A 21,774-nucleotide genomic window follows, 5' to 3' on the forward strand; every position below is an offset into this window, starting at 1 on the left:
GGTCACAAATAAATAAAAGCAGTTAGGTAGTTTTGTTTTTAACGTTATTAAAAATGTCAAACTGTTTTCACATCACTGATTTGATCTACAGTCAAACTTTTTAATCTGATCAGTGCCATGCTGTTCTTCTGCCGAGGACGCGGCTGGTGATTCTCTGAAAGAAAAATAAAAAAAGGTACATTCAGGAAAAACAGTCCCGTCAAGTGTCAGTAGCTCATACATGCATCATGAGGATAAGTGTAAGCTTTGAGGGCAAATGCATCCAAACTACATCTGGAGAAAGCTCCAGTTGGTTAAAAACACAGAGCATTCAGAGAGTATTCAGACCCTCTTCACCTTTTTCTATTTTGTTATGTTACAACCTGCTGCTACAGTCAAAAAAAAAAAATCATCTTTATTCTCAGTCATATACGCTCAGTACTCCATCATGACAAAGTGAAAACAGTTCTAGAATTTATAAAAATAAAAACTGAAATATCACATGGACTTAAGTATTCAGACCCTTTGCAAAAACACTTTAAATTTAGCTCAGGTGTCTGCCTTTTCTCATAATCTTTGCTGAGATGTTTCTACGCCTTGATTGGAGTCCACCTGTGGTCAATTATACTGATTGGACATAATCTGGAAAGGCACACACCTCTCTAAAGGAACGCCTCACAGCTGATGATGAAAACCAGAGCAAAAGACAAGCCACGAGGTCAAAAGAAATGCCTGCAAAGCTCAGAGGACTGTGTCAAGGCCACATAAAAACCTGCTGAAGGTTCCCTGGAGCACAGTGGCCTCCAGAAATCTCAAATGGAAGAAGTTTGGCACAACCAAGACTCTTCAAAGAGCTGGTTGCCCAGCCAGACTGAGCAATCGGGGAGAGAAGGGTCTCTCCTCGGTGCAAAACACATGAAAGCCAAGCATGTAGCTCAATTAGAATAAAAATGATTTTTTTAAACTGTAGCATCAGGCCACAACATAACAAAATAGGAAAAAGGGAACTGGTCTGAAATCTTTCTGAATGCACAGTAAGTCTGGATCTAAATTACAGAAGAGAAGATGGTCAAAAAAGGGGTTAACAAAAGGTGCAGAGAGAACAATTTATAAAATGGATCGATGGCATTGGTAATGGCAGCTGCTTTTATGTCAGTGCAAATTCTGCCTGCAAGCTGACGAGGCAGAGAGACTTAGAAAAAAAAAAAAAACACGTTTGTCCCAGGCTCCAGCTGATGAGACAGTAGTTGTTCACCTGTATCATGATATTACATTCTTACATTGTTTAATGTTGATTTAATTGACCATCAGACTTCCACTTATTCTGGCATTTTTAATCTTATATTTATCATTGTCCTAATGGGTAAATATTTAACTGCTGACTCCGAAACAAATTGCCCTTCACAGTGATAATCAAAACAACCCTGAAACATAAGAACAGGCCCTCTCACAGATTTTGCCACAGCCTTATTTGCAGCTGACAGCTGAAGCAATCATTCAGAGCATTTCTACAACTTTGTGTATCTTTTTTACTGTTATTAACATCCTAAAACATCTTTGAAAAAAAGACCTACGTGCAATATTCAAATGCCTTCTAATACAGAAAAATGTCCCATTATTTTAGTGTTGTACCTTGTTGTATAGTTGAGCGTTGAGTCTGTACGATCGATACTCTGCTTTCCTTCGTTCCTCCTCTCTTTTCCTTTGTACCTCAGGCAGATTCTCATAAATCCTGGACAAGAAAGAATCAGGAAATTTAGGACCGTCATACAGCTGAGGTTTTTCTGTAAAATCCATGTTTAACATCTAATTGGCTTTACTCCTACAATATAAAGTCCTAAACTGCAAATGTTCTTACAGCAAATAAAATCTTACTGTTTGGATCTCTGGATCATCTCCTTCCTGGGAACAGCCCTCCGGAGCAGAGCTGTGCCTGAACAGGAAGACAAAGAACTGTCAGTGAAGATTTCAAAATAAAAGCTTTGATACTGCTCATGAAGAACACGTTCTAATCCAATTTAACGTTAATAAAGCATGTGAAGAGACTTTGAAAAATAAAGGACCTGCCTACAAATTACACACAGCTTAAAAATAAAACATTGGCAAAATCTAAATAAAGACAAAGGGCACATGTGTGATCTAGACATTCTCTATTAGCTACAGTGTTCGGCACATCTGAGGCTCTATCACTCTTCTCCTGCCTGATGTTGGGTTGTTGAGTACCTGCAGGTTTAGGCAGCCTCCCCGGTCCTCCAGGATGGCTGAAGAGTTCCTCTCTCTCTCTGCTGAAGTCGGCCTGAAACCTCCTCTCCTCCACCTGCAGAGCCAGACGCTGGACCCTCTGCCTGGACTGAGAGATGAAATCAGGACGATGCATCTGCAGAGCCTCCTGCACAAATGAACAGGAACAAAAATGAACATACTAAGATGGTTTTTACAGTGAACCCTTGGGAGTCATCTCTGAAAGCTACAGGTAAAGATTCTACGTCTCTTCCTCAGGTAGAGTTCACTCACAACAAATACATTTTAATTCAAACTGCTAATATTTTCTAGATTGTAATACGTCTAAAATCCACACAAACCTGCAGGGAGATCCGAGCCAGACCAGAGGACACCGTTTTAGCTCTTAGATCTGAATCTGGATCAGCCTGTTGAATAACACTCTGCTGCTCGTTTGTGTCTTCATGGACTTGTCTCTGTCTGAGCGGCTCTCTCCAGGGTTTGATTCTGCTGTACGGCTCAAACCAGGCAGTGCTCGGCCTCCACGTCGACTCCTCCTCCTCTGGCTGGTTCTCCTTCCTCGCCTCAGACCGCAGCTCGTCAGCAGAGATAAACCATGAAACACCTGGAGAAGATGAAAATCATTCAAAGCAACAGATTAAATACCCTTTTACACACCTGTGTAAAAGTCAAACAATAAAGGCACAAACGCCCACCATTTAAGGCTTACACACCTTGAGGGTAGGACTTTGAAGGACTTTTCTTGTTCTTCTTCTGTTTCTGTGATCCCTGAGACTTAGACGGACTCTTCTTTCCTCCTCTTCCTCTCTCTAAGCTGGATGAAGAAGATGAAACCTGTCTGGAAGTTCTGGCTTCACCTGGTGAAGGAAATGTGGTTCCAACATCTCTGGTGTGTCGACGAGTAGCATTACTGACCAGCTCCAGGTCACCTGAGAGGAAAACACAATCAAGGAGATGTTGTTCTTCAGCTTTTACTATTTTAAAGTATTGTGTTCTATTTCTTAAGTTATGGTTGTGACTGGATTTTTGATTACCAACTACTTTAAGGTTATTGTACAGTAAAATATCAGACACAACACTTGGGGAAACGTGACAGCTGAATAGTAATGGTTATCTCTAATAAGGAAAGCAAAAACAAGGTTATTTATAGGGTATTCAAAGATCCTGTCATATGACTTTTAGCACATCATAAAGAGCAAAAGAAAGACATCAGACAGCGTTTAAAGTTAATAAAACAAGCATTAAAAGAGATTAAAATCAGCTAAAACAGAGGAGTTAGAAAATAGATTTGCACGTAAGCTGCAATGCAGTGTTTGAAAGTGAAATAGGTATGAAAAGTTAATAAGCAAAAAAAAAAAAAAGAAGATGACCAAGAAAACTGAGAATGTTGACAAACAAAATATATACAGACATGTTGAGGGTAACAAAATTAAAAAAAATCTACAAATTGATCAAAAACCCCAACATTAAGTCTGAAGTTGGAGTCTTTACCGCCATCTCCTGTCGTACTGACCTGCCTGGACTCCTTTGTTGACCAGTTTAACTGCTCTCTTTGCTGCCAGACTCTTTGAGGGGCCGTGCTGTGACTGTAGGGTGAACGTGCTGCTCGATGATACAGAATCAGCATCAATCTGGAGATAGACACGGTATTTCAGAGATTTAGAGATATTCAGTAACTATGGTTATGATTATCGCATACAGTGCTCAACAAATTTATTAGACCACCCTAACCCTAACCAAAGTAAGGTTTATGCCACAGCTGCCCTAAATTACCAGCATTGGTAATTAGCAAAATCATGTTTTAATGTTTCTGCAATGGTTAATACACCAATATGTAGAAGCTCTTTAACCAAATGATATTTTAAATGCTAAAATATCATTATTATTGTTATCCATGAATTTTCAAATGTACTGATTTACAAAAAAATGAAAAAACAGCAAAGCACATTAATATTTCTTGATTAATATGTCAAATTATAGTTATTTACTTGCATTCCTGAACAGAAAAATGAGTTTTAGTGGTTGAATGTTATGCTTGATCAATTTCTGACTTCTCAGAGAAGCCCAGTGAGCCGGCTCAAATTTGGGTGAATTCAGCTAGAAATTCCTCATTCCTGTTCAAAATGGTAAAACGTGGAGAGCTCACTGAAAATGAAAGAGTCTGCATTAAAGCACTTCATGATGCTGGATGGTCTTTGAGACAAATATGACAGGTGGTCTAATCAATTTGTTAAGCACTGTATGTAAGATCATAAATCGACTTTTTTAGATTTGAACTTAACCGACATGTTACAGAAGAACGCTGAAACACTCTAAGGATCTAGTGCGAAAATATAACTGAGCCAATGATGTCTTTAGAAAACCAGAGCATTCTCTACAATAATGGGTCAAAATTAAAGTATGATTCACCACCAGTGAAAAAGGGAATTAAATTTTAGGGATCTTTTTTCAGAGAAAGTTCAATTATAGATAAAACTGAAGATTTTTGAATTGTAAAGTTGATGTCTGGTTAAATGAAGACTACAAAGTGGATCATTCTGGATCAGCGTATAGTGCTTCATGTTATCCAAGGCCAGTGACTTTGGATTAGTGGCTTAGTTAGTCATCTCTCAATTCCCGGCTCCTGTCACATGAGGATCTGTCCTTGTGAAATACACTTAAATTCAAGTTGCTGAAATTCATGAGTATGAATGGGAATAGTTCATACAGATAAACACCCTACAAGCTGTCACCTTCAGTGTTTGAATGTGGAGTAAATGGGTAGGCAGGGCTGGTCCTGATCATAGGTGAAACAGGTGGTTAGTGTTAATTCCATTGACTAAAACTATGACTACAAATGTTTGTCGACAGCATATTTTTCAATGACAAAAACTTGACTAAGATGACAAAAAATACATCTATGATGACTAAAACTGACAAAAAGTAAGTTCAGTTTTTCATCTAGATGATTAAAACTAGACTAAAATGTAATGTAGTTTTCGTCAGACATTAAATTCTGTGATATTTTTCAACCGTGGGTAAATCTGTCAAAAAACAATGCAGCTGTAGCTATTCTGTCTCTCAGCTGTAGAAAGCAGGGATCCCAGGTTTAGCAGAGATCATAGGGCACACTACCATGATTTGGTACCAGAAAATAAATGCTTGGACTAAAAGTAAAGACTAAAATGTGAGGAGCTTTTATGGACTAAAACTAGACTAAAATGTTTTTGAGTTTTTTGCTGACTAAAACTAGACTAAAATGGCTAAATGACTAAAATATGACTAAAACTAAAAGACATTTCATCTAAAGACTAAGACTTAAATTAAAAATAGCTGCCAAAATGAACACTGTTACCTAGGGCGATATGCTGAAAGGGACGCCGACATGAGCCCTGGTCATTTTAAATCAAACACCAACATAACTGACTCAACCCCTGCACTTCTCTAACCTCGGCGTCACTGCCCCTCTGTCCAGCCCCCCTGTCTCCACATGTTCACCCCCTCCCTCAGTGTGACATTGGGATAAGAGTTTAACAGTTTTTGATACTTTAAAAGGTAAAAACAAAAACAAAGTTTTTATTTTCAACTGATCTTGATGGGAAAAAAATCCAGAAAATTAATCTTCTCCTAAAATACTGCTGTGACTTGGATAGAGATTGGCTCCTCAGCATATTCTGGTGCTATATTTTGGTAAAATGGTTTCTTCTGTCCTCAACTTAAAGAGAATGAACACTAAAGTACTCAGATAAACTTACAGTAGATTCTTCCGTTGCTATGCTCTCTGATGGTGTGATGATGTGAGGCAGTTCCCTGTTTCTTCCTCTCCTCTGCTCTCTCCCGTCTTTCTGCCTGTTGATGGTGTTGTAGAGTTTACTGAGACTGGGGCTCGTTTTTAGGTGTTGGACTCTGTGGGAGCCGAAGGCTCGAATCAGCCGAGCCGTGTCCACCGTGGACATGGAGCCTGACTCAGTGGACAGAGTCTCAGACTCATCTCTGTCAGCAGGACTGAGGTGTGGACTCAGGGAGGAATTGTGAGAGATGCTGGAGGTAAAGGAGTCACGTCTGTCATCCGCTGCAGGCTGAGAAGTTTCCTCGACTTGAAGCCTCTGAGCCCAGGCCAGATGAGGGACAGGAGGGTCAACGCCGCTCCTCTCTGTCTCTCTGACATCCCTCCTTCTCTCCTTTACTGCAGCAGCGTCTCGTTGCCTTCCTATCTTTTCTCCAGGATAATAATCTGCTCCTCTAATATCAGTCCTTCTTGAGCCATGGATCAGATGTGACAGACGCTCTAAACGCTCCAGCAGTGACGCCTCGCCGTCACTGGTTGGTCTGGACTCCTCCTGGCTCCATCGATCACAGAACCTCAGCCAGAGCTGGTCCAGGGTACTGCTCCTGGTCTGGGCAGTATGGTGAGGGAAACCAGAGTCCATCCTCTCCTGATCTCGCTCCCTTCCTGCCTGAGTGATGAAGCTTTGGTCTCTGTGACTGCTCATCTGGGGGTAATCTGTGTCCACGTGGACTGGGTTGAACCTCTCACGGCTCATCTGTGGTTGATCAGAGCTAATGAAGTGAACAGGACTGGTCCCCTGGTCTCTCCTGGAGGGCTCTTGGTTGCTTGTTAAAGGCACTCTGGTGAAGGCAAGTGATACCTGAGTAGACAGCTTTGGAGGCTGAGCTGGACTTGTTTGTGGGGTTTCATCTGCTGATTTAGAGGCACCTGTGTGTTAGAGAGGTATAAGGTGTGTTAAGACAGAGTTTTTACACACACTGCATTGTTTATTCATAGACTTACTTACACAGACATGCAAATAAACTAATGAAAGCTGTGTAACTAAACACTTGCATCGAGGCACTTGACAACAAAAGAACAACTTGCTTTAAAGAGATATATTCTCAAACTGTATTCACGCAAGAGCTGGTCAGTGCATTAAGTTTTAAAAGGAACCTGACATGATCAGACAAATTCACCTAATTGGATGGACATGTATTTTATCCCTTATATCTATATTGAACTAAAAACAAAATAGATATCTGCATTTTGAGTACTTTGAGCTTAGGCATGAGTTTGCTGTGTGTTACCTGTGTCTCCCTGTTGTCAAAGCTCTGTCATTCTTTCCAAGTTTTACCTCAATAAACCTCCCTACAAGTAACTGGATTCAGTGTATAGCAGCTGTTCTGGGAGCTTTTCAAAATAAAAGTATTATGTACAAATGAAGGGAGTTTCTCCAAAGAAATGCTAAAGCTGGCTTTTACTTTGAAAAGTGCAAACCGGAAGTGTTTTCATACTGTGTTTATCTTTACCTGCAACATTTTTGTACCTTGTGGAAACAGAAAGCTTCATAAATAGTAGAAGCTTGGAGAACTTTATTACACAGATGCATTTTAGCTCGTGGCCTTAATCTGGTTCATCAAGAAACCAATTTATACGATGCAGACGTACATATTTGCTACAACAAGGTAATTATGGCTCTGTATTTATCATTTTCCTATTATGACTGATATCTGCTCGTGGTGCACAGAAAAAATAGACGAGACCTCAAATCTCAAACTTCCCTGTGAGTGAGATATGCAGCATCTCTACAGCATGTGCATGCAGCCCCAACACTGGCTGACAGTCTGAAACAGCCGGTTAAGGCATAGTAACTGCTAGTAGCACTCTGGTCGTCACCCTACCAGTGCGACTCAAAACATGACAGCCTCCTGGTGATATTATAAGCACAAATTACTCAAAATGTAGAAATCTAGAGAGTTTCAGTTCAATATAAAAATGACAGAGATACGCATATCTATCCAATAAGGTGAATCTGTCTGATCATGCTGGGTTCCATTTAAGATATTAGTTTATTTTTAATTGAGATAAAGGGTAAGACAATATTGCTTATATTTGCATAGTTTATGTTGCATTTGCATAGAATTATAGGCTACTTTCGACTTCATTTAGTAATTGGTTCGTCATTTTATTTGTTGTATTTTATCTAAGGAGCTTATTATATTATTAAATCTTTAACCCAACAGATGAGTAATTTATTTAGAATCCATGGGAAAACTCCAATAAACAATCTTCCCTGTTTTCTCTACCTTTTCTCAAAATAAAGCAGCAGCTTCATGTATTATAGTAATACTTGTAGGGAATATGTATATGTCTTTGTGTAATATTCAACCTCACCTCTGTGTTCCTGCATTTTAAAGGTGGCTGTTTTTAACCTCTTGCTGTAGATCCCTTCTGTGTGTCTGATGGTGACTCCACGGTCCAGCTCTGGGTCTCTGTGCCCGAGGACTTCACTGCTGAAGCGAGGGGGCACAGCGTCGTCTGAACCTGAAAATAGACAAGTCTGTTAGGTCTGGATAAAATTAAATTAGAAAGGGTCAAAGCAAGAATCCCCACTTTTCTATTTACCTGCATATTAAAACTCTCCAAGCAGAGTCTATAATCCTTCCTTTTTCAGTAAAAATGAGCAGAATTTGTTTAAATACACCGTGTCTTTACGTCCCCTCTCCCTCTGTCACTCTGCAGGGCCCCAGCTCTGCCTTTGTCTCACTCAGCCCCTGAACATGAATAATTAATGCACTCTCTGGTGTATGTTACAATAGAGCAGCTGCTACCCACACAGAGCCTCCACATCCATCTGACAACCCGATTCTCTGGATTTGATACAGCTCTTAATTCTTCATTTGATTCACTTTCACAACGAATATTACCGGAGATGAGATGCTGCCTGACTACAGCAAAAATCATAATGAAGATTATTTTGGCTTGTTATTGAGATCATGACCATTAAACATCTGCAACCCATGCATTTACTGAACTTAAACTCTCTTAACACTCTGAAAACAAGCAATAAATAAAAATAAAGATGTAAAAAAATTACGGTGCCTTTTTAGCTTGGTTGTTTTGCAGAGGCTGCAGTCCTCAGCAGATGTTTCACGGATTTGGATTCTGACCCTGAGGCATGTTTGGTGCATGTCTACCAAACCCTGTCTCCCCATGTTCCCTGTCTCTCTACAGCTGTCATATTTAATACAGGCAGAAACCCCTGAAATAATCATTAAAAATAAAAATCTACAAAAAAACAAACAAACAAACAAACAAAAAACCATATAATAACAATGAAGAAATAAAATAGGTAAGCTGTTTTTAGGTAGGGGTGACTCTTGTAGCCAAATTCAACAAAAAACAATGAAACATTTACCACAGGACAAAATCTATGGAAAAATTAGCACAGAAATGATCTAATCTCATTTATCTTGTTTTCTGAATTGTAGGAAACCAAAATCATAGGTGAAGATGAAACTAAATTAATTGCCCAGTGCTAATTTAAGCCTGGTTTCAGGCAGTAATAAGGAAATTTCTTCATCTCAGCTCAAATTTTTAAGCACATTAACAAAGGAAGATAACAACATGCATAGTTTATTTAGCTTTAAACGGGTTCATTTCTTAAGTAAAATCTCTTTTGACATCTCCAGCTAAATTCCACGTCAATAGTAGAATAATTTATAGAATTATATATATATATATATATATAAATATATATATATATAATAACCAATAATATTGTGCATTCTAAAAGGCAGTAGCCTTTTTTAAAATTATATTCACTAAAACCTAAGCCCCATCTGCCTTTTAAGAGCTACAAACAGCACCATAAAAAAACAGAGTTCTATAGTGCACAAAATAAAAAAACTACCCCCTTCACTACAGGAATAACCAGCAATAAAATAAATAAGAAAAATATTGACAATAAAGAAACAAACTTCAACAGATGTAGGTTTGCTGATTTTACTAAAACTCCACAAAAAATTAAATTTCATTGTAAACAATAGCAAAAATGTTCCTATCTGCTGACGCCAACATCATGCCAGTAATATTGTTTCTATTATCCCTAGTTAAAATCGAATGCTTTGTATCAAACTGCAACATACATGCCTAAAATATCAGCCTAACGTATTGTGAAGGACTGAAAATCGGAGTGTACCTGATGTAGAAAGGATCTAAGATGGTCTTTAAAACTAAAGCCTTTACCCACTACCATCCTGCAGTTACAAAGTTCTACTGTTATTACAGCTTTAGCTTGTGACAGTTCACATTACTTTACTGTGTAAGAGATCTGGCATGTAAACACAGAGCAGGAGCTTCCTCAAACATCTCTGTTGCTTCCTGCCATTTCTAATTTTACACACTGCCACTGTCCACTATTTTGACTCTGTTTCTAACTCTAATGGCAGCCTGGGTCAGTGAAACTTTGCTCCACCGTCCCACCTTCATATGTTTAGGCTGCAGGTATCTTGCCTTGAATAGGAAATATGTCGATGCTATAATTAAAGCTAAATGTACCTGGATGGGAGCTCTCCATGGTGGTGTCAGAGCGGTCAGTAGGAGAGAAGTCGGCTTTTGTTTGAGGGACGTAAAAAAGCTCCTCACTGCCACAAGGTTTGTAAGGCAACAGAACAGGCACAGCTGGCGGAAGAGAGGAAAAAGAAACAAGAATAAACCCATAGAGAAATTAATTTATGATGAGCTGATAAATTCAAACAGCTAAAACTCATCTCTTACTCACACTCTGCCATCATTTATCATTTTAGGGTTCGGTTTTATTTTCCAGTTAACTGTATTATAACTTAATGAATCTCCCCTGATTTTACACTTGTAATTATTTAGGTGTTGTTTCATGACAAGCATACCTGGTATTTCAGTGGCTAAGGGTCTTAATGACATCATTGCTCCTCGGTGTGGTTTAAAAGACTGTGTTGATGTGGTGTTCGTCTTTCTTTGAGACACAGCGGGTTTGAAGAGGGTGGAAGTGTTCGTTCTTTCAGCCCCTCTGTGTCTCACTGGCTCTCTGTTGTCGTACCACTCCGGTGGACTGGACAAACCGACACCTTCGTCTGAACTGCTGACAGCAGAAGGAGAGCGTCTGAGGGGGATGAATTCTTTCTGAGGCAGCGCTGAAACTGCATCAGTGTGACCAAAGTGGAGAGCAGAAGCTGAGCGGGGATCGGAGGCTTTGGGGGACAGAGTGACGTGGACGTGTGAAACATGGCCGGTCCTAGCCTGTGGTCCAGAGGTGGATGATCCTGCGGTTTGTTCAAGCTCCTGACGAACTCCAGAAACAGAGCTCTCCTGGAAGGAAAGCTCTTGGTCTCGTAAGAAGGCCTGTGTGTTTTCTTTGTTACTCAAATTCTCTTCGCTTAACTCCTGTAAGGGAAAGGGAGCTTCTTCAAACTGGCCTCCTACTGTGTCCTGCCTCTTCATAAACCCTGATGTTGACTGAGGAATCAGGTTTTGATTCCTGTTTGCCTTGTTTTCCTCTTCGCCTGCTTCTGTGGTGAGCTCGTCTAGATGGAGCTTCTCCAGTGCTGGACTGAGAGGAGGTGCTGGTGACGTAGACGGAGAAGGGGAAGTGGAGCGCCTACGGGTGGAGATTGTAATTGATGTGAGGGCCAGAGGGTTGGTCCTGGGGAGGGTCACCCCTTCTCTGGCAGCGATCTCACGAACCTGAGCTTCTAGATTTAAAGGAAGAGCGGGTTGAAGCTGCATTTTAGGGTCAGGCAGATCAGTGCTCAGGCCCTGCTGTGGCTGAGGTGGCTGTTTGCTAGCATCAGCTGTAAATGTGAATGGTTCCACTTGTTGTGGATATTTTCCTCTTGGTGCTCTAATACTGGACGCTGTGCTGCTCTCTGTGTCTGTGCTCCGAGGGCTCTAGAAGAGGAAACAAAACAAAGAGGTCTGTGTCATACCATGGTGCCAGGCACAATATTCTGTTCATCAAACTATACACCAGAAAAAGTCAAAAGAAAAAAACAAGAGACATGCATCTTTTTTGACACACCAAGCCTTTAACACATGTTACCTTACGCATGTGATCTGTACTGTCCAGAAGCAGACCATGGATGACAACCAAAAACATCTTTAAGATTTTAATTACATCAAGAGGCTGAGAAATAAACAATCTTAAAAAGGCATTATATCAAAAATTGCTCAGACAAATGAAGTTTATATACATAATTTAGCGTTCTGTGAGCGTGATATGAAGAGGCTCTGCAGGAGTGTTTTACCTTTAAAGGATTTTTCAACAGCAGCTCTCTTTTGATCTCTTCAATCCGTCTTCTGTCTTCTTTGTCCAACTCCAGAGGCTCACACTGCTGCCCAGATACCTTCAGCTTAATCCATTCTGCAGCATGGAAGACAGATTTTAGTTACTTGCAGGATAAATCCCACAGTCTGTCGTCATGAAGGTTCAGCCTTTTGGAACAATGATAAATTCTTAGCTTAAAGAGGGTTTAGATTTCTTTCAATCTTGTCACTGTCTTGTCATCGCTTTCAATCCAACTAGCAAATGAAGGCACAAAAATGGGTTTTAAATAAATAGACATTGTCTACAATCAGACTTTTATCAGCAGAAACTCTCGACAGCCTTAATCATTGTCAGGGAAACAGCTGAAGGACAGCATTTCCTTACCACAAGGCCTCTTCTTAACGTGTTCAATGAGTTAGCAGGAAGTTTTTATTCTAGCAAGTGGAGTAACAAATAGCCAACGCATTTCATCTTTAACGGATGATTGTGTAAAGAATGAAAACAATCATCAAAATACGCATAGATAAAATGACATTTTTGAACTGCAACAGCATTAAGAACTGGACCAAAAGGTCCATGCAGTAACACTGCAGGAGTTGTGTGAAGAGTTTAGGTGGACAGATAATGATTTATTGAATTCATTGTCATTTTGCTTGTATTTTCGCTTCCTCTTTTCCTCCCTCCTCTTTTTCTGTTTCCCTCTTTCTTTCTGTTTCAGCCTTTTTTTTGTATTTCTTTATTCTATTTTTGCATCTTTATTTCCCTCTATCCCTTTTCAACCCCAACACAGCTTCAGCAGGTGGCTGTTCAACATGAGTCTGGGTTTGCTCAAGGATCCTCCCCGGTTGAGTCAAATTTTTCCTAACTACTGTAATTTTGCTAAATGTCGCTTATTGCTGAGCATATGGTGGAATAATGTTGGATCTTTGTAAATAATATATCAAAGAGTATGGCCCAGATCTACCCACTTTAGAAACTGTCTGGAAAAGACTTTGGTTATGAATTAGTACATTCAAAATAAGATTGACTGATTGAAGGTCCTCAAAAATTCCAATACTTTTTCAGTGTTATGTGTTTGAACCGTACAGTATCCATTATTTTTCTGTTCAATGGTACCTAAGAGTAACAAAAGAAAAAGAGATTCATGGTCACATTTTCAACCAGAAACTGCAGCAAGCGAGCAAGAGAGGGCCCAGCAGTGGGTCATCATCAACATTAAGATTAAATATAGAGCAAGGATTGAGCCAATGCCAAAGAGCAAGACATTGCAATTCCTAAATTGTCCACTTGAGGCTTTCTCCAGAAGTCAAATACAAAACCCATATTAAAATGCCCATTATTTCACCAGATATGAACATATTTACAGCCTGGTTCAACAACCATTTAGGTCTGAATAGTTAATGTCTCTATGGGCACACACTGAACAGGGGATAAACTGTTTTTATAACTCATCTTTTTTGGTTTAACTAAGGAAACTGAATTGCATAATTAGGGGTGTGGCCATTACGACTATGACTACAGCTATTTGTCAGAAAGCTTAAGACCTGCCTTTGCCCTACCACTTGGTTTCGTGGCTAGGTTCTTCTAAAGTTAGTTTGAGACAGGATTTTTAGTGTGCTAGCTGCTGTGGATTGGACTCAAACACCCCCTTCAATAACAAAACGGCTGATGATACTCAGGCTTGACCAAATATCTTTTAAGATAATCTAAGGTAAAGCGAGAGAGCAGTAAAAGAAAGATATATGGTGTTATTTTCTGATTGATTCACAGTGGTTATTCTCTAAAGGACTTATCAACTCAAACATGCAGGAAGGTAGAGGATTTAGTTTGACTGCTACTGAGGAGGTGCTTCATTTTGCCTGCACTTTGTACACGTCAATTTTAGCATCTGTTGCAGACAGAGAGGGGGGAGGAGAGACGGCGATGCCACTAAAACCCTAAAAGTTTTTTCCAAGTCCCTACCAGCGTTACAACCCTCTATTGTGGAGGTCTGAAACCAAAAATAACAAAATAATCCAGTTTTTGGTGTCATGGGGTCATTTTTGTTGCAATTGGGTCAAAAATGCATTGATAATTTTTGATTTTCACTGGTGTTGTATCAAAGCTAAAAAAAATCTGGCAACAATAAAATACTTTACACTCAAAGTTAGGCAAGAAAGATGCAAGTCCTCTTACCTCTGGCTTTGCTCTCCTCCTGGTCAGTGGTGCTTGTTGTGCTGGACACCATGGTGGAAGGAGATTCATTCTGCAGTAACTTGGCCACTCTGACTGCCAGTGAGCTCTCACTGCTCCTATCACTCACAACGCTCTGATTGTCAGGGGTTGGAGAGGAGGAACTTTGTACAGGACTTTCAGGACTCGTCTGAGTTTCCTCTTCTGTCATGGCTGTTGGGTCTGTAGGACTGGAGGGGAGCTGTTGTATTGTCAGAGCTGGTGAAGGTTTGATGGCTGGTGGCTGTGGGGGGACTGTGTTATCAGGAGGAGCAGCACTGCAGCCTTCAGGCTCTGCTCGCCGAGCTGATTTGGAGAGAACAAACGACAGCCCTACATCTCTGCTAACAATGTTATCTTGCGACCTTGTGAGCGCAGCTGTTGCTGCAGCTTGGTTGGATGGGTAATTTGGCTGAGATGATGTTGCACTTTCTTGACCGATGGAGCTTTCCCTCACTTTGTCTGAGGTCAGCATGGAGTCTGACGAGGACCTGGCCCACAGAATAGAGGACCGAGTTCTGGGATCTCCAGCAGCAGAAAAGGAGGAGAATGAAGAGTCCTGAAGTCTACTGGTTTTATTCCTCAGTGTTGGGAAGATGTCATTATCAGAGAGCAGATGGGGCGCTGCAGCGGAGGCCTCGGAGGACCTGGCAGATACCACGATCTCTGCATGAGAGAGGAGTTTACGGATCTCAGACAGAGCATTAGAGCTAACGAAAGAGTCTTCTGCATTGTGCTCCATACTACGGCTTGTTTGGAAAGGTGACTGGATGGTATTCAGGCTGCTGCTTAAGCTGCTGTCCCTCGACTGCTGCAGGACGATCTGTAGTGAAGAGGAATGAGAGTCTTCTTGAGGCTCGGAGGATGCTGTCAGTCTGCAATCACTCTGCAAAGCTTCTATATCTGATAAAGGAGAAGCTCGTTGTGGACGCTCCAGGATAGAAGCAACAGGAGTGAGACTGTCAACACTGAAAGGTATGGACATACTGGAGTCCACTGACAGAACGCTGGACTGCGAAAACTCTCCTTTATGAGGGCTGCCACCTGAAAATACAGTATGAATGAAGTTAACTAACAATACTTCATTTATTATTTATGCTTTTTTTTAGACCAGGGACACATTAAATGATCATTGTTTTATATTTGAACATACAGGAGTAGCTGCAACACAAACACAGGTTTCTATCCCTGTCTAAATTTCAACACCGTTGATGGCTAAGCTTTAAGCATGACAAATGAAGCATTATATTTAGAGAATTTCTCTTTAATAGTAAAATAAATATGACAACATTTCAAGAAAATACAAGAAAAATATGAGGACAGAGCATAAAAGAAGGTTTTCCGTTTTTCTGCTTTTGACACTCAATTTTTCAAAGAATAATTAACTTTTGTACCACACTGCATTCACTTGTGACTGTAGAGATACATGCAGAATTAAGACAACACTCCTTATTTCTAAGATTAAATAATATTTTTGTATATCTCTTTGAAAAATGTAATGCATATGCATTGTTTGATGCCACATTTCTTGCTTGTTGCTTGCTTGTCTTTCTATCTTCCTTGTTCTTCCTTATTCGCTGTGAATTGATCTTTTTTTTATCTTGTTTTTACTTACCATATCCTTAATGACCTATGTTGTTTCCTAATTTTTTCATCTTGCTCTTATTCCCCTTCTCTTTCTTTAAACTTATATTTTCTCAGGGGTTACACTTTTTTTTTTTTTTTTTTTTTTTTAAGCTCTGGTCACTTTGTCACATTTCTGTCCTGTCCTACCTGCTCCCTAGAAACTAGATCTATCTATTGGTATAAATAAAGTTACCTTCTTAACCCTATCTTATCCTTTCAGGGCTTTTCATAAGCTTTAGCTGTCAGAGAGTCAGTGTAGTCACTCAATTATATCTGGCAACTGTATCCTAATGTTGACGCAATTAAGTAGCAAGCCTAGCAAGCTGAGATTAACCTTTCCTGTAAATTTTAGAAGCACTTTCTTCTGCTAAAATTATTATGGTGAAGAGAAAGATGCCTGTCTACCTGTGTCATCGAGTGTAGGGATGCAGGAGCAAGGGAGAACTTCAGCTATCAACAAATAAAATAATCAGAGAGGAAGACAACTTGCATTTGACTGCATAGAGATGGCCATATCATGTTTTCTTTTTGAACTGATATAATTGGACATTTTATCAATAACACACCTTAATTTTGGGTAATTGACCAATTAGAATGTAAGAGTGTCAAATGTAACACTAAATATATCATGTACTATACAGATCCTTTTTAATTCTGACTGGCAGATTTGACTAGTTTGAGCCAGATGTTGATAAATGATATATGTTGGTTTAAAAGTCAAGGCCAAATTTTACACATCATATTTCTTGGTGTTTTATGTTGTTATGAAGTACCTTCAGAGGCCTGGGTGCTCTTGGTTGGGGTTCCAATAGATCCTTTAACTGTACAGAGATCTGTCGGGGAGAATTCAGGTTCTCTGATTGGTCCTTTGGGTGCGAATGGAGTTAAGATGGTTGAGGGAGACTGATCAATACCCAGGTTATGGAGATACAACTGTAAGAGAAACCAGAACATAACAGACATGAGGAGGGGGAATGCATGTTCAAAACTACATAGGGCATGCTTGATAAAACTGAGCGTGCTGGAATATACATACACAATGTAGTCCAACATGTAAATTTAATCATAATTTAAAGAAATCTTCTGTTTGTTGATATGCTTTCCAATTACCGGAATTCGTTCTTCGATGTTGAGCTCTCGCAGTCTGGGTTGAGGTGGAGGAGGTGTTGACACCTTTGAAGTCCAATATGGGGCATAGTTATCGACCTCTAGGCTGACAACAGAAGAAGCTCCAATGGATGTCCCTAGTTTAATTTCATGGTTGTTACTATCCAGGGAACTTGAGAGTGTCGAATCACGATCCAGTGACACATCACTGAAGTGGCCGAGGCTCATGAAAGGCAAGGGTTGAACAGTGGCGCTGGGCTGGTTCTGAACATCATCTCGACTCTGACTGTTCTCTTTTTCTGTGTTTGTTTCTGTCTGCTGATCTTTATGTACTGACATGACTGTGTTAATAGAGGAGTGTGACTGTGACCTGCCATAAGGTGAGGCAGAGGGTCTCATTGTAGTGCCACTGTTGTCTTTGTCACTGGGAGCGCTGCCCACCGCCTCCCCTCTCCTTGAGGACGACGAGGCAGAGTGAGCTGTGGAGGAGCTCTCTGTGATGTTCGGATTGGCAGCACTTGAAACAGGCTGTTCTAAACTCCTGGCTTGCTGACTCAGGATGCGATTCAGAGAGTCAGATACTGCATCGTAAGCTTTCTTTTTAGGGGAAACTCCAGAAAACCCCTGAAGTGCTAAGCTGTCAAACAGAGATGTCTTGCCTGAGTTCTGGTTTGCCCTCCATGCATCTACTTTCTGCATAAAGTTGAGACTTGGCAGAGACTGGACCTTAGCTGAAGTGGCCTCTTCTTGGCACTGACTGGCTGAGTCTGGAGTGTGGACATTAGCCACAGGAATACCTGGCTGTGAAAGGATCCCTGTGCTTGACCGACATGAGTTCTCCTTACTGGATTCTATGTCAGAGAGCTGCCCTAATTTAACCCTGGCACTGGATTTGGCTGGGGCCTTAAGAACTCCTGGAGTGGACTGAGACTGTGGAAGGAAACCCAGGTAGGACCCATCAATCCCTGTTTGGTTTCCCGAGGACCAGAGATCCTGCTCTCTGAGACCTCGCTCAACACCTGCTGAGAATGGCTCTGTCCATGGTATTCCACTCACATTTGTCTTGGTCACACTTGGCTTTCCTTCATGTCTCTCTGAAGGATACGGTGTAAAAGACTGACCTGGTGGTGTAGGGTTTTTCAGCAGTCTGTTTTTAGATGCACCTTCACTGCTATTGCGCCTCTCTACCTCGCTCATCAGCTCTCTGTGTAAAACCTCACTGCTATCATCAGGTTGAGTGCTGCCACGCCCCATTGTGATATTAGAGACCTCTGGTGGTTGTGTCTGCTGCTGTGGAACAGAAACTTCACCTGTAGGACCTTCTCTTCTTACCATACTATGGTCAATGCCTGGTTTGTAACCTTGAGTGCCTTTAGCCTCTACCGCACAAGAGGCAGCGGTATTCTCTGAGGTCTTAGAGGCAGAAGAAACAGCACTACTGCTGCTGCTCGGCATCCCAAAGTCCTTCTGGAGGAGATCCAGGAGATGGTGAGCAGGAACATCTTTACTCAGAAAGAACGTCTCATCCTCAGCAGACTCTCCTGCTCTTTTGTCTGGAAGTTCAGTTAGCGTCTCTGAGTCTTTCTTTCTGGTATCTAAGTCGTCACTGGATGATATTCTCTTTATGTTAGTTAGTGGAACCAGCAGGGTCTGAGCAGCTTCAGTCTGAACAGGTTCTGTCCCTTTGCTGTTGTCTCTTGGTGACAAACTGTGCTGGGAAAGAGAGCAGCAGCTGCTGGCTCCCTCTTCAGACAGGATGGTTGCCTGGGCCAAAGGATGCTGGGACAGTGAGCAACGCTCGGAGGCTTGAGAGGAGATATCCTGGGATGGAAGGTGAAACCTCTCTGACACCACAGAAATGTCAGGGTATGCCCTTTAAATAGCAAGTATGGACATAAATAAAATGATTGAGTTCTGAACATTCAAAAAACACATAATTAAAACTATGCGAAAAAAATAAACCTGGGTCTTTTGTACCTTAAAGATGCAAATTCATGGTCACTTTGTTGGAATAAAGAGTATTCGGTGAAGTTGTGTTCCACTCCAGGCAACAGGGGAAGAGCTGGAGAAAGGTTACTGTCCTGAAAATCTAATGATGGGAAATCCTTGAGCATCCATGTGTTCTTTATCACTGATATAAGGCAGTACTGCATCATTAACGACTTGATAAATGATAGCAAAAGTCTACGTGACAAAAATACGCTTCATTAAGACAACGTAAAGATTTCATATTTAATAATAAAACCGCAGATTTCCAAAATAAGACTTTGACCTCAGTCATTTAGTCAAAACAATGTTATTGCTTTATAGTATACCTACCTGACTGCAAAGCATATCCTCTGAGCTCTAAGCCATCCGTTTCCAGCCTGGGCTGCCTCTGATCCAGACCAGCAAGGCTATGACTGTGCACTCCTGATTGGTCTGCAGATGTTTGTTCGACAGACTGACTCACATTTTCAACTGTTGGAGATGCCACAACCCTCTGTGAAACAAATAACCAAACAAAATAAAATGATTCACAGTTACAGATCTTTTATGCCATTTAACACTGCTTTGATTCTGTAAGTGCGAGAAAACTCGACAGAAATGTAACAAAAATGTTGATAATAAATTAGTGGCCTCTGAATGGGAAATGAGAAGCTTGTTGTAATATTGTTTTACTGATATAGAGGGTGTACAGGTGTTGGCTGCGAACAGCTGTTGCATAAATGCTAAAAAAAAAATCTACCTGAGGAGTTTATTATTTATTTCAATAGTCAGCAACTTGTCAACAATAAAAAAACTATTGTAAGTTACATCCATACAATGCAGAAGAGCTAAAATCTGCCATCAAAGCAACCTTGGCTTCCTAACACCCCAGCAGTGCCACAGACAGACTACCTCCATGCCACATTGCATCATTGCAAATAATTTGCTCAAAAGGAGCTCCAACCAATACCAAGAGCATCAATAAACATAATTTTCAGAGGGCTAAAATTTCTTTTGTTGTGTGTGTTTTGTTATTTTCTAATATTTTGAGATTTTTATGAGCTGTAAGCCATAATCATCAAGATAAAAACAAAGCAAGCCTTGGAATAGTTCCCTCTGTGATGAATGTAGAATATATGAACATTTTACGTTTTTATTGTTTTTTTTTTGGGGGGGGGCACCTGTAAGGTTGGGGGTATTGCATATTTTGCAAGATGAATATGAGATCAGGAATAAAATAGGTATACATGTCATGAGGAAGAACTTTAACCTTCAAGTAGTACAGCCATAAACCATTTATGGTTAAATACACTTTCACATCATTTTCATGCCTCTCAATATCTGTATTTATTAGTTTTAACTTAAACTTATGTTACGGTTACCCGTTGCAATTTGTAAACAATTATGCTGTTGTTCTGACCAAATTTTGTTGCAATTCCTGCAGTCGGAATAACTAGCTTTCGATGTATAATTTCACAAAATAGTCTTCAGTGTGGGTCATGACATCTTTTAAAGCGTACCAAAAAACTTGCAGCGAAAGCAACAGGTTAGAGTTAGCGCAGAGACTCACGGCTAACTGTGACTGCATGGAAACAGCGAACGTTAACTAGCAACTTATGGGCGGGGGTCATACAGAACACTGTTTCTTGCTTTCTAATTGCACTACTTAGTCCGACTATGCTTTTAATAACTTTTAATAAACGGAGTTAAACGCATTTTTTTGTGACGATTAATTAGCTACAAACCTAGCACAGCCGTTAGCATGTGACTAGCTAACTAGCTGTCTCAACGGTCCGTGTTGGTCCAAAAAAATCAGCCATGAGCTTCGGATGAAAACTGAACGAATACGCAAGGATGAACGAATTCGAGGTGCAAAATGGCATGGCCTTAATACCAGTAGTTAAGTAAAAACTGTAAAAATTACCTCTGGGGGCTCCATGTCGTTGTTAATGTTGTTGACAGTCCGCCACAGAGAGCGCGCTTCCTCCAGCTCGTTTCCAAGGAGCGTTGCTAGGAAATGGGGTTAAAAAACCGGAAACTCTGGTGGGAGGCGTTTTTTATCCAACCTTATTCATAATCAAGGTACGACAAATAACATTTCTTTTTAACAGTCCTGGAGATGCAGACTGCAAATAAGACTAAATTTAAGAAAAGAGACCAACCAGTTAGACTAAAATCAGACAGAGCGTAACTCGATAGACAAAAGGGAAAAACATAGAGGGAGAAAAAAATGACAGTTAGAGATCAGTTTTTTTATTTATACTGTATGAAACTAACCAAAACTTTACTAGTCAGACAAAGATAAGTATAAATAGAGAAGAAAGAAAAAATAGTGGTCTATACAGAAAATTAAATATGTATAGATTCCTGTCATTATTTTTTTCAGTAAGACTAAAAAAATAAATAAACTGACTGTTACTGATCTAATCCAGTATTCAATAAATAAAGCTATTCATAACAAAACAGATTTTGAAATGAATAAACCATGCGCAAAAAGCACAGGGTATGAAGAAATAAAACAGGTGCATACAGCTAGGAAATTCAAGAAAGTAAATGAATTATCTGAACTGAAAATAGTGCTACTGTTCAA

The 21,774-nt window shown here is 40.3% G+C and overlaps 1 protein-coding gene across 1 annotated transcript; it reads right to left on the bottom strand.

The window, feature by feature from the left end:
* Positions 1–17: 17 nt before the first annotated feature.
* On the bottom strand, positions 18–21,194 carry alms1 (ALMS1 centrosome and basal body associated protein). Its single transcript, XM_041812546.1, has 18 exons — positions 21,109–21,194; positions 19,536–19,698; positions 19,194–19,305; positions 17,220–19,089; positions 16,883–17,042; positions 14,448–15,527; positions 12,253–12,368; positions 10,879–11,896; positions 10,532–10,654; positions 8,366–8,515; positions 5,955–6,916; positions 3,734–3,851; positions 2,934–3,149; positions 2,562–2,824; positions 2,203–2,368; positions 1,855–1,912; positions 1,612–1,711; positions 18–154 (listed from the first exon to the last, which is right to left on the bottom strand). Exons 1-18 carry the CDS (start codon positions 21,121–21,123, stop codon positions 110–112), a joined length of 6,735 nt encoding a protein of 2,244 aa, XP_041668480.1. The 5' UTR covers positions 21,124–21,194; the 3' UTR covers positions 18–109.
* Positions 21,195–21,774: the final 580 nt, after the last annotated feature.

Source organism: Cheilinus undulatus, linkage group 18 (assembly GCF_018320785.1).
Source record: "Cheilinus undulatus linkage group 18, ASM1832078v1, whole genome shotgun sequence".
Lineage (NCBI taxonomy): Eukaryota > Metazoa > Chordata > Actinopteri > Labriformes > Labridae > Cheilinus > Cheilinus undulatus.